Raw genomic sequence first — 16,123 nt, 5'->3', positions numbered from 1 at the left:
TCAGCCAGAATCTAGAGATTCTCATTGGGTATGTAAAAAATAGTTATACTGGATGAGGAGATAAAAAAGGATATGTGGCAAGTTGTCTAATTGGCAATAGTTACCTTCCCTGATTTCCTACAAAGGAAAAAAAAGGTTTCTAAGAACCTTTTTGTCACCTTACTGTTAGATCAAATGGTCAATAACATCAAGCTATTAGCATCATTAAAGATATTCAATGACTCTTGCTGGTCAATAAAACATCGTCTTGAGATGGCAAGTAACAATCAATTGCTTGTTTTCAGGTTTTTGGACCACTGGCTACCCAGATGCTCCTTTATAGGAAAGGTCGACGGGTTAATTTGTTAGACTGATGTGGCCTGTGGTTTTCTAAAGGGTGGGGGGTTCATATCTTTTTAATGAATAGTCAAGAGGTGAATCTAAGCGGCATGACATCTTTCGATAAGACAATGCTTCAAGCGTTGACCTAATCAACAGTTCTGTTCGGTGACGAGTCTAGATATCATGTCCAAGCGCCCTTTCCCATTCAGAAAATGAGACACTTTAGTGCATGTTGCCACAGCTTTAATGTGTTTCATTCTGACACTAGTAATAATGGCTGTCTCCAAAGTGCACTAGAGTGTCACTCAATAGATGGCACATGGTGCATTAAAGTAGCTTAATCTTAAAAAAGCTAGTTTTAAACATGTCAACCAACAAATAAACTCAACCTTCAACCACGTTACCAATGTTACTGTGATCAAATAAATACATTTTAAGTTTAACAATAGCAATACACCAAACTGAATCTATTTATCTCATACTGTAGAGCACTGTACTCTTGTTCTTACTCAGTGAATATAGAATCAATTGGCTTTTTTCCATCGCAGTTATTTTCAGTTAAATGTTTATTCTTTTCGGATTATTAAACAGTTTCCCTTCAAGATTGTTACGAGTGGCATTTTAAAACCTGGCAGTTTTCCACCCGACTGACTGTCAAGTTTTCATCCCATCGCAGGTTTATTTTATGGTCCTAATGTGAATTTAAATGACTGATCACCCTAAAAGCAATACAATTTCTTGGTCGTTCTCATGCAAAATGACACACACAAACATACACAGACACACAAAACTTAACGCTCGTGTAAATTCGCATAAGGGTTCGTACATGCCAAATGATTCTGACTCGGTATATATTACTTGCAGGAGTATTCGTTTCTACATCCCCCTTAAAACTTCATACGATGGATAATGTATTTGCACGGATATGCCACTTAAGCAATAAAACAAATTCATTCAAAAGAGAACAAAACTACAACAAGTTGAAAATAATAATACCACATAACCCTCTTGCTTTAATTAAATTTTCATGACATTAAAATAAAAATAACATAGTATCAAGAAATGCCAAGATGCACCAAATACCAGTTACTGTAAACATAGCTTAAAAATCCTGAATATTATGGCGATCATTTCTAAAAGAGCAAACAAACTTTAAAGTCACATCTTGTTACAATAAAGCTTTTTTCGATTGCTAACACAACAATTCATGAAACAATTCACCATCTCCTGACACCTATTAACACAATCAGAACAATACACAAACAAAATAAAGCATCTGCTAAATGCCTGAATGTAAATGTTTTTTGTGCAGTTGTGTGCTGTAGTGTGTTGCATGACCAGTTCATATTGTTTTCCATGTTTTTTTTTAATTTTTGGGCTTGTAAAATCCTCTTAATCTACTTTACAGTAGTGTAATGTTTTTTTTTTCTTTTTCCAAAAGCTCATTCTTGCATTTTGCTCTATCTGCACTCTTTTATGTAGTATATTCTAATAAACACTAAGCTGTCGATTTATTCTTGAATCCCAATAAGAGGTTTTAGTAACAGTGTTTTGATTTGATCTCGCCAGTGTCTAAGACTATTGGCTTGTGTGTCAAGTCTGTGGAAAAGGTATTTTCAGCAAATTTAAATGGTTTTGAGAAGAGAGCTTAATTTTGACCTGAAACTAGGATGTTTGTAGAATTGGGTGAGATTTTATGGATTTGTGTTTCTGTTTTGAGAATATGGAGTTATCATTTCAAAAAATGTGTTTAAGCATTTGAGAAAAACTGTAAACCAAAGTCCCTTTAAGGAAGTCGGCCCACTCGGTGACCGTGTTTGCAATGCCTCCTGGCAGTTTTTTCAGACATTAAAGATAGTCAAAGGCCTTTCTACTTGAATGGGTAAAAAAAGATATCTCTAAAATCGCTGGCTGAAATCACCTTTAAATAACGTATCACCAACCAACAATTATACCTCAATCAACTCTACCGAATCACATTTTTTCAGCTACTGCATACACATTGGCAAACCTTCACAAAATTATATAAAACCACTCCCCAGAGAATGCTTTTACTGTAAATGTGGAAGATTCTTCAATTGAGCGTTGCATTTCCATTCATAGAAGAGCAGCATTTTAAATCTTTTCTTTGGTTAAACCCACATGCATCTTGACCAATTTTATTGAATTTCAACTTTTCTAAGTCCCATCAAAGCTTACCTTCTGGTCATGACTGTAGGCCAGTGCCCAGTCCTCCTGTGTGGGATGGAACAGCAGACTCAGGACATAAAAGCTCAAGCGATATTTCTGGAAGCTTGCACCTTCATCTGAACTGATGAGAATGCTGCTTTCAAACTCTGGGTCGGTCAGCACCATTATCTAGTGAAGAGAAAATGATAGAAATAAAGGTTCAATAGAGGTTTATGTGAAAAAGGTGAGTTTAATAAAAAAGAGAAAGAAATTAAGTTTGGGTAAAGAAATGTCAGCAAAGGCTGTGAAGGATCAAGTTAACTAACGTCCTTAAAATGAAATAATATTAAATATTAAAAACTTTTTTCATTAGTGCCAGTCCCCATTCACTTTTATTAGTATATTCTTTAAATAAAACATAATTTATGTTAATGAATCAAGTCTCACAAGAGCATGTGATATTGGACGAAAGCAAGTCATATAACAAGTATAACTCATTTCTCAGATTTTGGGGTGAACTTTTAATTGGTTATACGCATACATGAGAAAAACTCTGTAGATGGACAAAACGCTTAAAGCACAGACGCAAAGCTCCTCTGCTCATACTGAATTATGAAAAGCATTTCCTTTCATGCCCGTGTTCAGCCGCGTGCCTGCATCTGATCTCTATGATAATTAAAAGTCTGCCAGCTTGTTTAATGGGCTTCTGCCATCGCGGTTCCTGCCAGCGTGTAGCTTCAAACAGATCTCACCTGAACCCCAGCCACCGTGTTCGCTGTCATCATAGAGATTCTTATTACATTGTACAAACGAGCTTTTCGTGTAGTTATTCTGACACACTGGAAACAGTAGAAAAGACACAAACAATACTGGAATATCTCTATGAAGATATAAAGGAATGAATTTAGATAATCTGAACTATTCATTATGATAGCACAAAATAGGACATGAAAGACTAGTTCAAATGGTCACAACTGGCTTATCCTTTACAGAATTGTGATTGTTAACCTCAGATCAAATGAAATATTATATAAACCAATTAATTTTTAATTTAAATTACATGAGATTTTCAAGTTTTGCAACACAGTTACTATTAACTTTTCTAGCTGCTACACATATTTTTCAACAGCATGACAAGATGTTTTTTTGGCTTTCCATGTTTTCAGTATTATATAGGGGGTGCTGTTAAACATCTTCTGAGGGACCACATAATCTACTGATCCATAATCTATGGATTTAGATTATGGTTCTGAATTTGAGAAAAGTGCAATTTAGCCATCTTTTTTTGCAAATACTGTATTTTATGGAAAGAGTTCATAAAAAAATAATGAAGCTTCAAAGCAGAGGCCCTTTCCTTTCTTTTTACATTACATATTAATTGTTTGCATATTCATACAACAGAATATTCAATCAGGGTGGTGAAAATATTGTGAATATAATCAAAATTTGGAAAAAATGCTGGTCGAGACTCGAGAAAGAGTACATTAAAGGTAGCAATTAAAAAGAAAACATAACAAAAAGAAAAAATGGTCATACTTGATTTAAATGTAAGAGAATTGATTGATTGGTTTTTATATTTTTGCATGGTTTAATAACAGAATTGAAAAGTTGAGAAGGACAAATTCAGTCAACACAGTAACATGCTGTGTCAATATGCGAATAAAAGTCTATCTATAATATGTATACTAATTGTTAGAGCACAAAATATGGATTTGAAGCTTTAACATGCTGTAGAAAATAACATGGCACAAAAGCAATTTACAGTACATACTTTAAAAAAACAAACTGACCTCAAGCGTTCATTCTCCTATGAGGATTTGTTTTGTTGTTCCTAAGCCGAGAGTTATTTCACACGGAGAGTCGTTCATAATCCTATATATTTGTATTGCTTCAATGCCTTTCGGGGCTAAAAACAGTTGCAGACTTTTTCATTACGGATCGTTACCGCTTGCAAAAATATGACTCATGCGTCTTTGATGTCTTTTACTTTAAGCGCTGGAAGCTAATAGGCCCCCGAAGCATTTCAGAACACATTTGAAAAATGTGCTCCCCCTCCAGAAGCTAATGTAAGTGGGCACAAGCTGACATCTAGACGTGATAATATTTAGAAGGCAAGCTGTGAAACATAAGGACGAGACCCCCCCACCTATATTGTCTTTCTCTCTGGCTTCCATCCGCCCGGGATGTACACGGCGGCTGTTTTCATCCCTTAACCGGATTTGAATTGGAAAAACAGCGGTGCATTTGTCACTGACAAAAATCCCAACCTCTCTCCACAAGCTTTAAATACGAATCCTCCGGGGCGCTGATTTAGATAAATTGTTTTTCATTAAGCGCCAATAAACAGTCAGTCGAATCGCAGCCAGGATTTTGTTGGCCTGCATCTCCAATTTTGACTCTTCATTATGGTTACAAGAAGATGGAAAGAGGCCCCCTGTGTCTGCTGGTGTCTTCAAGCTTGTCAGATGCAATTCAGAGATTTTAAAGCCTCATCATTTTCCTTAATGTTGTATTAAATAACAGCTTTTCTAATGAAAGGAAAATTACTCCTCACCTTACGCTGTTGAGTTTTCTGTCAAGGCTTTATTTAAATAACAAGTGCGGAATGACTTCTGAAAGACAAACTTCTGTATTTGACCTAGGGAATTACATAACACAGTTTCACTCCTCTAATCGGATTGGACTCTTACTCAGCAAATCACAGCAATGCTCTCATTTGTGTAATATAGGTTTAGTAAAACATGCTTCATATAGATGATAACATTACATTTCAGTGATATTGAAATATACTGTATATGCACTTGCTTATGTATAGACGTTTCAGCAGCAAAAACATAAACAAACGTTATGTGGTCATAACGCAACTTTCAGTAGATCTCTGCAATGAATCTGTAACTGTTGAGAAGTTTTAGTTCAATTCAATACAATTAATATACAAATAATAGACATTATATAAGTAATATACATTTACTACATGAAATATATTTATTGATTCACATGAGCTACCACTTTTCCAGATTTGTAGCAATAATGATTTTATTGTCAGGTAGACTTTCATCTGTGTACAATGCAAAACTTGAAATGATAGAACTTTGCTTTACAAAGTGTTGCGAATTTGAATGATCTACAGATAAACTTTGTGATTGAAAAGCTTTCAGATGTGAACCCCCACTGTAAAATCTGGAGCGAAATTTTGAACAGTTTGTATCAGGGGTCCTCTGAGAAGCAGAATCCTGTTCAGAATGGAAAGATTGTCAGTTTATACATTTGGGTGCTTAATTTGAGTTTCGTCCAAAACTGTGACTGAAGCTAAATGTGTAACTGCACTAGCTGGCAGGATATTGACTATGGATTTACCATACAGACTGTTCGCCAACTTTATGAGTAAAGTTACAGTTGGTGAGTTAAATATGGTTGCCATCCCAATTTATTACAAAAAAGAACTGAATCAATATGGAGAGTCATTACAGACTGCTCAGATCTATATAACCATCTGAAAAAAAAAGTTAAACTGCAAGTTACTATAAAAAAAGTAGCTAGCTTCTTTGAAACGGCTTTGAATTTTTACAATGTCACATGAAAAGTATTTATTCTTGCAAACTACAAGTATTTTTGCATAGTTTTCACACAAAATGTTAAAGGATACTAAAGAATTTAAAAGGAAATAAATGTACTATAGCTAGATATTCCAACTGAATACTGTAGTATATAAAAATAGAGTTTGATAATTAGCCTACCATAATATTCTACAACAATAATATATTTCAATTTACTATAGATTTACTATAGTAAACAACAGTATTTTTACGTGATGTGTTACACCTGAATATGTGATACTGTCCTATGTTTTAAATAAATAGTTTGTAAACAATGTAAAACAATACTATTATCATTGTATTGTTCATTTATTATTTTCATTCATAAGATTCATATTTAATACTTAATATGACGGGGTGTCAAATATTTACCCACTTATGTACGTCCTTTACGATCTCTTCTCAGTGAAGCATAAAGCCACAATACATAATTACTGCAGTAGATGCCGATAATTAACCGTATCAGTTTGTGATCGAGTAAGAAGAAGAAGGCCGTTTCTCAATATGTGTTCTTCAGCGGTCTTGTGTCCTCATGTTATGGCTGTATGTCCTCAAAAAACGTCAAAGTCTGGTTCCAATACTCAAGAACAGAGAACAAATGAAATTATCCAAATGTGTTCTAGATCCTTTTGCGTGGACATGAAGTCCCAGAAGTCACTGCGACACATCCATCCAAGTTCGTTCTTCTAACGGCTGCAGACGTTACACAGTGCTGTTCTTAAGGCAGAACCGATCGAGCGTTTGGTCACGCAACGCCGCTTTTTTCTTACACAAATTATTAACTTCTGCAAAAGCTACACTTTTTACAAAGTAGTTGAGCTACCTTCAGGCTACAAAAAAATGTAGTTAAGTTAGTAGTGTCTTGTAGTTAGCTACTTCCCAACACTGTAAATAAATATATACTGTATATATTCTTGTCAATTGCGGCAGGTGTTAACACCAGTAACTATAGGCTGTGCCACATGCACGAAAGCCACAAATCTGAGGTCAGAGAGAAACTGGAGGTGCATCAGCGGATAATTAACTTTTCAAGCCACTAGCACGCATGTGAACAAACAGTCTCTACTGAACGAATGAGCAAAGACGGTTGAAAAATACAATCAATAAAAGGGGTTGAAGGATCTCTGCTATCTGCTGACACCCAGACAGCTAGCATCCCGCCAGCTAATCTACATGCAGCGCGAGAAAGTGATTGGCGCTAGTGCTGGCTGAGCAGTTTAAACTGTAGAAAATGGACACAATGTAAGATTAATCATGTCACGCAACTGCATTTTATAACAGAGTGGCGGAAATAAAAATAAACCTCATTTGTTGGAGATCGTCACATTTAATCTCCAGCCGGGCCGCCCACAACACCATGAATTCAAAGCACTTTGGATTCTCAGCGAGTCCCGTTTAAAGGCTCCGACCGAGCGGTCGAAATGTCATGCCCATCTCTCAAATGGAAAAGTGTTTTGCTAAAGGTTGGGCCTAAACTTTAAAATGGCCATGGGATCTGCCCCAGTCGATTCTTTCAGCAATGGGACTCGCAGTGTAAAAACAATGCAATCCAACAATCCTTAAACTTACAATAAACTACATCAATACAGTTGGGCTTTGTGCATGTCTGTTATGGGGTTACAATTACAGTACCTCAACATAAAAATCTTCAGCTTTTCAAAAGAGGTCATCCATCTATTCTGCTGCAAAATTGGACTATCGGGACCAATGAGAATGTCTGAGGGAAAACGGGGTCAAAAGTGTAAAAAGTATTTGACGTGATGTTGGATTCTAGTCTTTGTGATCTCGCGACCCTCAACGGGAGATGAAGATCTATCATTATTGTCAGGACTGTCACGTACCTGTATGTTTTTAAGGGGTCACCAGTTGGAATCCTCACTTGTTTGGGGTCCGTGCTGAGGTGCAACATGACCCAGGTAAACAAGGAAAAACTTTCTGACAACGTGGTAGTTCTGAGTATAAATATCAAGTGTTCCTCTAGTGTTCAAATCATTGTGTAATATAGTATTGTTGTTTTAAACAAAGCAGTCGTAATTTAAGCTGAATATGACAGCCATGTATTTTATGGAAAAGAGTTTTTTGTGTTCACAGGAAGTCAAGGAGGTTCTCAGTGACATGCAGGTTGGTAGATGACAAAAGTAGTTTCTATCCACATTTAGACACTTCGATACACAATTTCTGCCTTCTGTGGAAGTTGCAAAACTTGACTCTCATTTCAAACGAGTGTCATGCTTATTATATATATGAGATTATTTTGAATCAAAACTTTGCAGAAAAGTAATTCATGTTACCAAATGCACATCGTGCACGCAGCTCAGAGTATCATTTGAGCGAGTTGGGCAAAGATCCAGACACGATGAGTAGCTGTTTCAGAATCAGCTCATTAACCTTTCTGCCCTTTACGGATTATAGACAAGTTTAAATACTGGCCGCAGAGAATTTCCATGAACAGCAGCTCTGTATTGACAATGAGTCCATCCTTAAACTCGCAGTAGCAATTTGTTTATTTTTTAGAGGATTTATCGTTATAAACAGCAAGCAAAATGTTTGACAAAACCATGTAAAGCCCAGGCATCCATACAGCAGACTTTACGTTGGATTATATTTTTGCCCATCAGACATCATATTAATTGTTTAGTACATTTAGTTCAAGATTTGCTTCTATACATCATATATTGACAGTAATCATAACATATTAAATAAATGAAACAATTTAAGTAAGTAATGGAGTCCTGATAGCGTTTTAACCCTTAAACTTAATTATATTTTTTTGGGAATGTAAACATTATGATTAAAGGAAAAAAATGTATATACTGTACATTTCATGTTATTTATAGAAAAACGAGGAAACTTTTTATTGCTGTCCTTCCAAAATCTCGGATGTCCAAAATTTTCAGGAAACTGAAAAACACTGTACTTTTAAAATGGTTAAATACTGTGATGTCGAAATTTACAAAAACTTTTTTATACTTTAAATTGATTTATATTCAGAAAACCAAAATTATTTACGGCAAAATTACGGAATATGGATATACAAGGTTTCAGAAGGACAGCAGCAATATTGACATGAAAAAATATGACAAGTTTGTACTGTAGTAATTTACAGGATTTATATTGAAAATATTTTCTTGCTATGAATTTATTCCTAAACCAAATATTGTCAGATAATGTGAGTGTGGACCTTGATTTGAATGTCAATGTGAAGTAGGTTTTGATGAACCCGTGTTTCGATTCAAACTCACTCTCTAACTTTATTATACACCTCAACAGATACCTAAATATAATCTCTGATTATAAAATAACTGTTTCAAATGTGATTTTTTACAGTGTAGGCTGTTTCATACTTCCTACATGGGACTTCATTAAAGACACAAGATTGTGGTATAAGTTAAATTAATACATAAATAAAAAATAGAGATGGACCGATATATCGGCAAAGAATCTGTATCGGTTGATAAAAGCAGTTTAAAAACAGCCATGATCAGGGCTAATATATCCCATCAATTAAAAGAGGACAGAAAAATGCACTGAATTTGTGCCCAGTGTATAGAAAATGTTAAGAAACATCAGCAGTTTGATGTTCAATATTAATATTCATTAAACAAATGAATTACACTCAGAAAGTTAATAAATAATAAATCGTTATAGGCAGATATCAGTCTGAATAATGGGTATCGGTGCATCTCTATTCAATAATATTATAACCAAACAGGCAAACAGAAATAAATATCAGAGCTGCAACCAGAGCTTCAGGTCATTTAAGGTAAACATAGCCTTTAGCAGCTTTGGTTTTGCTCTATCATTCCAGGAGGCATTGCTGGTTGCTTGGCTTAAGTCAGACATCCCTGCTTTAGTACCACCTACAGTATGTGATTTTTGTAGGCCTTCAAAAACTGACACACAAAAAAATTATCCAAAATAACTGTCTTTATGTGAAGAGGAGGATATGTAAACACACCTCGACAAGAAGAAAGCAAGTTTTTCACGAGTCGGATGAGAGAGAGCAGGTGTCTTACCTTTCTTTTGTTGGTAGGGCAGACGTAGAGGTAACTCAGAACGGTTTTGACTCCCACTTTATCGTTCATTCTCTCATAGGTGCTCCCATAATCTGTTGATCTGCAAACAGAAAAATAATCCTCAACACACCATTCAACATGCAATTCTTTTTGTACACATGGATATGCATGCTGCATCCGCCACATAACACAAGCCTGTCTGAAAATAGCAAATTATGATCATGCGAATGCTTCACCGTTTCTTTATTTTACTTTTCTCATGCCTGTATTTCCCTGATCCTCGGTGATGAGTGGAGAAATCTAACAAACACAATCTGTCGAGCATATGCTGAGCAATTTCGCCTTGTTCTAGAGACCCGCAACCTCTGGGCATCACAGTTACAACCGTTCCTAAGCATACACTTATTTGTTTGAAATGGCTAATGATATTTACAGTCTTGCAAAAAAGATACTGATGTACATTTGGACAGGGACTGTAGGATTATGCTTCTGCCAAAAACAAGAGATAACTGAATAATGCCTGGCAATATTACTAGCGATTGCATCTTTAGTTAAGTATAATGTAACATACAGCGGCATTTTGTGCATTTTTTTCCAAAAATGAAAAAAATGAATTCCTTGTATATTAAATCAAGAGTTACTATTTTAACAGATACACATTTAAACGTTATAAGTATATTTATGAATAATACTTATATTATATTATTATGAACTGCCTGAGAAAATTGTCAGTGGGAGAGTACCCCTTAAAAATTTGATGTATGTCACTTAGGCCATGTATCTGATACCAATATGAACCTCTGAGGCAACAACCCAGGGACAGTTTGGGTAAAATTTTATACTGTTTTTTGATGAGGGTTTATTATTTAAAAGAGCCAGGATTGTTTTTTAAAATGAAGATCAAACAGTTTGGATGGTTTAATTTTGTCTATAGACCACTTCGGATGATGTAAACGAAGCGGGCCCAACACTGGTCCCGAAGAACTTCCACTTTCAACATTTAAACAGCAAACCGAACATTAATAACCAAATCAAAATGTTTAATCAAAAAACTAATATTTTTATAATTTAACTGTATATATGTAAGATTGAAAATATCTGAATAATAATAACATTTAAAATTGAAAACGGAGTTGCTTCTGAACAAGTGCTTACAACATGCAAAGTCGTCTATGAAAGGTAGTAGATATCAATAATATATTTTTTCTTAGAACACACATACACCAAATACACACATGTTTTATGAATCTGTTTTTGCAGTAAACATATATTTATAAATATATATATACAATACAAAATCTATAAATAAATAAAATTATCTGTGGACACATTTGTTTGGTAATGCATGAATGCTGTTTGGTTGTTTATCTAGGATTTAGTTAGTGACTCACAGCATCAGGTGGGATGTCAAATCCAAACCGATTGTAAGAATCACATGTTTTTTAAATTCATGAAAAGTGCATGCATTTTTACATTATGTTAAGCAGGCAACCTACTTAAGTACAGACTGTCGAGAATTTCTCTGTGTGTTTATATGTAGCTGTTCATCTGTCATTAAATTGAATCCACCCACCTTGAGATTCATTAACTTGTTATTTCGTGTACTGCATAAGCAAAGGTCACACAGGTTTGAAACAACATGAGGGTGTGTAAATGATGACAGAATTTTTCTTATTGGCTAAACTGTCCCTTTAAGTACCCCCTGAGATATACTGTACATACTCCTAGATGGGAAATCACTGGTTCGACCTTCTGTCGACCCTACGAAAGCCACTGAACCATTATAGCTTCTTATGTGACAAGTGTTTAATGGAAAGTGTTCGGAGTGCACGCATCGGTTCTTGATTCCCTTTTTTTGTAGCATGCTCCTTTTCCTCCCCTCCAACCCCAATTTTATCTCACCGACTCTATCTTGCCATTTCTGCTATCTCTATTTTTGCCTCCACCTCTCCAATTCTCCACAGCGTTGCCTATTTCCGTCCATTCAAATATGCCTCCAGTCCATGTCTCACCCACCATTTCCACTCATGAGCGGCATCCGTGTGGGCATATATCATTCTACGGCAGCCGCACGGAAACATGTTTGCTGTTCAAGCTATAATAACACTGATTTTCAGGGTTTTTTCTCTCATGACTCCTATTGTAAAACCTAACAGCGAAATTTTGTAAACGTATATAAGTTAATTTTACTTTATTTAAAATAAAAAGTTCAAGTTTAAAAAAAAGTTTGTTACTGTAACTAAAAAGCTGAATATTAAGCAGAACTCTATATGAATAACTTTTCAGAACCGATATATTAATTTATGAAGTTGCTTACACACAGAAATTAATTGTTCAATTGACTTAGTTTAAACAAGGTAATTCAACATGACTGGTTGAGGAGGAATCCAGTTCCCGGCATGCTTTGCGTAATATTGCATTTAGACAGTATTTTTGTTTGTTTATTTGTTTATCTGCTTTTCAGTAAAAACTTTAATTTCTCTTTGAGATTTAGTAGAGTTTGTTATATATTCAAGTTTTGAGGTTAGCATTTTTCAGAAAGTGGTACATGTCCTTAGGCTGTGGGAGGTTAAAGCACGGCCATAATGTGTATTGCATCTTTCAATGAGACTTCAACTGTGCTAATGATAAGTCAGTACTAAGATGTCATGCAGTACATGCTGACATACAGTAAATCTATATTGAATTTATGTATGACAACTAAAAGAACCATTAAGACTAATAAATATTGAGTTAGGTTAACATAAAATTACAGGCACAATTCAGAAATTTTTATTTAACTCATTTAAGTAAATTTGAGTCAGAAAAGTAACTAAGTATTTTGCTTATTTAAGTAAGTTATACGTTCAATTTTTTTTAATACAATTTAGTTAAGCTTACTTAATTGAGTCAAGGCAACAAGTTTGCACAATTGCATTAAGTAAACAAATTAGTTTTTACAGTGTATCAATGTCTATGAATACTATATATAAATATACTGTATATAGTACACCAATCTTGAAGATCAACGCATCAAAATAAACTTTCAAGTAACAGCTTATTAAAAGTCCCACGACAGCCTTATAAATAAAGCATTCAAATTTGCGTGAGTACCAACATAACATAAATAATTAATGCCCTCCAAATGACTTAGATACTTCATAAAATATAGCCTAAGCAAGAGCAAGTGAATAGACTCCACTTCCGAAGCCTGAATAATTTAGCAGGAGAAATGAGCTGTTAGCCAACACAATCCACTAATACTTCTCCATCACGTCCGCTTGCTGTTCACATCATCGGCACAGGGCGGATAGTGTTTTCAACACCGTCGCTGACCCCATATCAAAGCGACAACCTCAAAAACACAGACGGACGCTCGCCGCACCCACTGCGTCCACGGAGAGGCAATCTCATTTGAGAAAATTCCCATTCTCCGTCTCTCCATTCTTTTTCTCATTCCTCAGGTCGCCGTGCCAAAGGGGCAGTAATGGATTTCAGTAAAATTACAATGCAATCTTCCTCATTCTCCTTTATTCCGCAGTGGCAGCAATATAAAGCCGCAGAATTATACAGTAGAGACACGGTCACTTTCTCTGGATATTACAGCAGAGTAAAATCCACATACCGTACTGTATATTGACTCTAACCTGGCTCAGCTAGTATAATGATAGTCTGCATTGTAAAATTTACAGTGTACGAAAGAAATGTGTCGAATGAAAGATCATTTTCTAAATTTATACAATTGTAGACATATAGATGCCAATGAACATGGAGTAACACTATGTCCAATGTGATGAGGAAACTTGATCTCACGGAATTCTGTTGCTATTTTACGAGGTGGTGAATTTGGCAATTCGTAAAATCGTAGAAAACATAGGACTATCAGAACAACACCATGCTGAAGCCCGTCCCCTAACCCCACCCCTAAACCTCACTGTCACAAATTGTAAATCGTAACGATTTACTAAAATCACCGATTTAAAACATACAAATAAGATCGTTCAAATTCATACGAATGGCCACCTCGTAAAATGTTATGCCATTATTCTTGCATTGTTTTAGGAATTTAGCTTTTAGTCGATGAATTCTTATTGCAACCGATGTAAATACAACTGCTAACTTCAATCATATGCCTTCGTGTTGTTTCAAGGTGGACCGTTAAAGACGTCTGAGGCTGAGACTACTGCCCGACAGCAAAAAAAGTAATGACAAAATACTTTTAATTTGTTAAGTAGTTAAAGCTGTAAACCACGGCATTTCCAGTAAAAATGGAACCGATCTTATAAATCAGTATCTGCTTTGTGTTGGGATTTGGAGAATGGCAAGAGACTAACAAAAACAAACAAAAACTGCAAAAAATATGTCTTTTTTATATTTTTTAATAATGCTGAAATGTGTGTTATAACTCACAGTAATAATAATTATTAATTATACAAATTATTATTATATACTGGATCCTATTCAGCATTATTATTAATAATAAGAAAACAAAAACATGTGTGAAAGACAAAACAGACCTACAAACCAACACCTTCTGCTACAAGCATATTTTCTGCACATACATGTTTAAAGTTTCCACACACTGTATAATAAACTTTGTTTTCTTCTTTAAAAAAAAATGCAGACTAACAGGACTTCTTTTATTTCTGGTTGAAGACTAGGACTTGACTAGAATTAACTCTAAATCGCCCCATTGACAGAAAAAAAATGCTCATACTAAAACCTTGTCTCTCGATTTTAAGACGACTGAGGTAGTTCATTTTTTCGAAGTACCATCATGACTGGGAAAGAATAATGTTCATAATGTTCACGCTAGGGGTCTCATTATTTTTATGATGTCAGCTGAGTTATTATGAAGGTCTGAACTGTTTAATATGTGATGTGAGTGTGTGACAAGCTGATTCCATTTGTCCATAATTATTTATACCCTAGTGACACAGGTGAACCACACACGCTCGATAGTACAATAAAATCACAACAACCATGTTAAAAGAAAATTGCCTATAATTATAGTGTGGCATCCGCCCTTAGAATATTTTTTGCACAATTCCCACCGGAAAAGCTCCATTGAGACGGCCGATGCTGTTTGTTTATACACCTCTTACCGAGTTGGATACCATGTGTGGGACCTAAAAGAGCCATATAAATAACATAACCTCAAAAACAGAAGGCAAGTCAATTCAGGGAGGAGAAAAAGGAAGTAACAAAAGTTTTGTTAAGAGAGTTAAAAGACTGATAAAAATATGCCCGAAGGTACCACAACATTAGCACAACCCAACGAAGCACAGCATGGACTCTGTGAGCTTTTCCTGAAACAAGGACGGAAATGAAAGATACTTTGTTTTGGGTAGCCCTTGTGAAAATCCTTCTCAGCGATAAGATTTCATGTTTTAAATCTATACCATCTCACCGTGTTTCCCGTATGGCCGATGTCTTCCATTTTCACCTTCTAACCTTGAGAATATCAAAACGGCGGTGTGTTGCACAACAGGAAAGCTTACGTTTTTTAAAGAAAGAAAAGATGTGTGTTTCCTAAGCCCGATGCCGAGGTATGATTCCTGAGGTGTGTGACCATGTGCCATCTTTGTTTCGGTGAGAATGGGCTCAGCTCCCCAAATGGAGAAACGCATGCCAACAGGAAACCCAAGTCAAAGCAAACTTGGTAACAGAAGGCAAGCGAGCACGGGAGACAAACACATTGAGAGAAAATCGGGAAAAAGTGAGAATAAGTGGCCAGGTATCACGTCAGGGAGAAGAAGCCATATGGAGCGGCAGTAAAGCGGAACATTGTGGAGGCATGCGCACCGAACTCCAGGGATTACAAAAACAAAGAACGCTGCAGAGAACTGCAGTAAGAGCCATAACCTCTCCAAATCTCAGTCTCCCAAATGCAACATCAGAGCGAGGCCTCGCAACGTGCCTGGGAATCAGACTGGGTTTCATTTTTTAACAAACACAGGAACCCACCCGTTTTCATGGCATTCGGGTCTGCTATGCATTGCTAAAGTCCCTTAAAAAAATAGTTCACCTTCACAATGAAAA

At 35.7% G+C, this 16,123-nt stretch overlaps 1 protein-coding gene across 2 annotated transcripts in view; it reads right to left on the bottom strand.

The window, feature by feature from the left end:
• The window catches only part of sorcs3a (sortilin related VPS10 domain containing receptor 3a), a 181,905-nt gene that overhangs the window by 70,994 nt on the left and 94,788 nt on the right, over positions 1-16,123 (bottom strand). The window contains exons 3-4 of one of the 2 annotated variants that reach the window (XM_056773193.1): positions 10,103-10,202; positions 2,521-2,679 (exon numbers count right to left, since the gene is read on the bottom strand). In XM_056773193.1, coding sequence (XP_056629171.1) covers positions 2,521-2,679; positions 10,103-10,202 — 259 coding nt within the window. Of the gene's footprint in view, positions 1-2,520; positions 2,680-10,102; positions 10,203-16,123 lie in introns of those variants that run through there. The other variant, XM_056773202.1, reaches the window with a different exon arrangement.

This window comes from Triplophysa dalaica, chromosome 2, assembly GCF_015846415.1.
Source record: "Triplophysa dalaica isolate WHDGS20190420 chromosome 2, ASM1584641v1, whole genome shotgun sequence".
Taxonomy (NCBI): Eukaryota; Metazoa; Chordata; class Actinopteri; order Cypriniformes; family Nemacheilidae; genus Triplophysa; species Triplophysa dalaica.
This window is presented reverse-complemented; position numbering and strand designations above follow the sequence as displayed.